The 1824-nt window shown below is 37.6% G+C and overlaps 1 protein-coding gene across 1 annotated transcript; it reads left to right on the forward strand.

The window, feature by feature from the left end:
- The first annotated feature begins 660 nt into the window (after positions 1 to 660).
- On the forward strand, positions 661 to 1729 carry LOC110673024 (amino acid transporter AVT6C-like). The gene is made up of 2 exons (XM_021835998.2): positions 661 to 1190; positions 1274 to 1729. Exons 1-2 carry the CDS (start codon positions 730 to 732, stop codon positions 1359 to 1361), a joined length of 549 nt encoding a protein of 182 aa, XP_021691690.2. The 5' UTR covers positions 661 to 729; the 3' UTR covers positions 1362 to 1729.
- The last annotated feature ends 95 nt before the right edge of the window (positions 1730 to 1824 follow it).

Consider the following 1824-nt stretch of genomic DNA (forward strand, 5'->3'; position numbering starts at 1 on the left):
TATCTAGATAAAGATAAATGTATGATAAATAATGCTAAATGATTATCTCATTAATTTTTTTTTAAATTTAGGTTTAAATTTAATAATTTAAGATTAAGAATTAGAATTTAGCGTTAAAAGTTTAGATTTCAGGATTTATAATTTAAAATTTTAGTGTTTAGAGTTGGAGTTTAAAATTTTAGGTTTTAGGATTTATATTTTTAAAATTAAGATTTTAGGGATTAAAGTTTGAATTTTTAATTTTAGAATTTGTGCGCTTACATAGCAATGATGTGGCAGTGCTGGTGTGTCGATGCCGTACCGCTGACATGGCAAGATGCAGGGCTGGATCTGGTGGAATGAGCACACGTTAAGGATCTGTGAGCTCAGCTGCAAAACTTTGACGGATCTTGACCCATCTCCGCCGAATCTTACAGAAGCGACTTCGGATGGAAGTGCCGACGACAAGAATGTGTCAGTCGGCGTTCTGCGTATCTCCGGGGACATGAAGATTGCGGAATCTGTTGAATTTCTTTCCGTGTTGTGATCCGGGTTGTGATTTGACCTGAATGGATCTTGGCTTCTAGGCCACTCCAGGCGACTGGACTTGTACCGATGCTGTCGCCTGGAGGTCTTCTGTGGATTGGCGGTCTCTTGTTTCACAATTTTTTTTAAACATATTTTGAAAACCAATTTGGCGATCTCTGCACTCATTGAAGGGAAAACCAATCTGACGAATGTCTTTGATGAATGTATGAAGTTCATCCGATTGTTTTAGAGCTTGGCAAACCTTCTTATATGATTTCAGCAGTAATCTGCGCTGCCATCTACTTCACCATAGGCATTATCGGGTACCTTTTGTTTGGAGAATCAATCGTGGTTGATATATTAGTAAATTTCGATAGAACTTCTGATACAGCAAGTGGTGCATTACTGAATGACATAGTTAGATTAAGCTATGCATTCCACCTTATGCTGGTGTTTCCTCTCTTGAACTTCTCCTTAGGGGCAAACATCGGTCAATTTCCTTTCCCCAAGAAGTCTTTGCTGGCAAGAGACACAACCAGATTTGTGTCCCTCACTCTAATCTTATTAATCTTCACTTACCTGTTAGCAATAGCCATTCCAAATGTATGGTACTTCTTTCAGTTTGTGGGATCAACCTCTGCAGTGTGTCTTGCCTTTATTTTTCCAGGTGCTATTGTGCTAAGGTACTAATCTCCATCAGAGTTGCATCTTCTTTGGCTATGCGCAATCTGATTTTTTTTTTTTTTTCCTTTCTGACGAATGACAGGGATACTCACAGGATATCTACAACTAAGGATGGGATCATAGTTGTCCTTTTCTTCACTTCTTTGTTGCCCAAATGTTTTTGTAGTTGAGGTGCCTGTTTTTTTGTGTATCTTAGAATTCAGCAGCCAAAATTAAGCAGGGTCTCTGAAAATTTAGTATGCAAACATGCAAGTTGAGCAGTTCATTGTTGCTATCTACTGCAACGAAGTTCTGGATATAATTTTTCATAATATCCTACAATGAGGCTACGAGGAGGAGCCCTCTTATCAAATTGAGTGAGACTCTTGGTGTCAGCAATCATCTCAGTTGCTCTATCCTATCTTTGATAAAAAATGATAATTCAGCTACCAATTCTATCAGTACATCACAATATTTGCAGAACCCATCTTTGTGCTTGTCTATTTCGTTTCATTTTATTTCTTGAAATGACATAAACAGAGTGTTTGTTTCAATCTCATTTCATTTTTTCCAGTCTCAATGTTATGTAAAACTATCACAATCATGGGTTATGAAACTGTGAAACAAAGTTCAGTCACAATGCAGCACACGGAA

Source organism: Hevea brasiliensis, chromosome 8 (genome assembly GCF_030052815.1).
Source record: "Hevea brasiliensis isolate MT/VB/25A 57/8 chromosome 8, ASM3005281v1, whole genome shotgun sequence".
In the NCBI taxonomy this organism is placed as follows: Eukaryota; Viridiplantae; Streptophyta; class Magnoliopsida; order Malpighiales; family Euphorbiaceae; genus Hevea; species Hevea brasiliensis.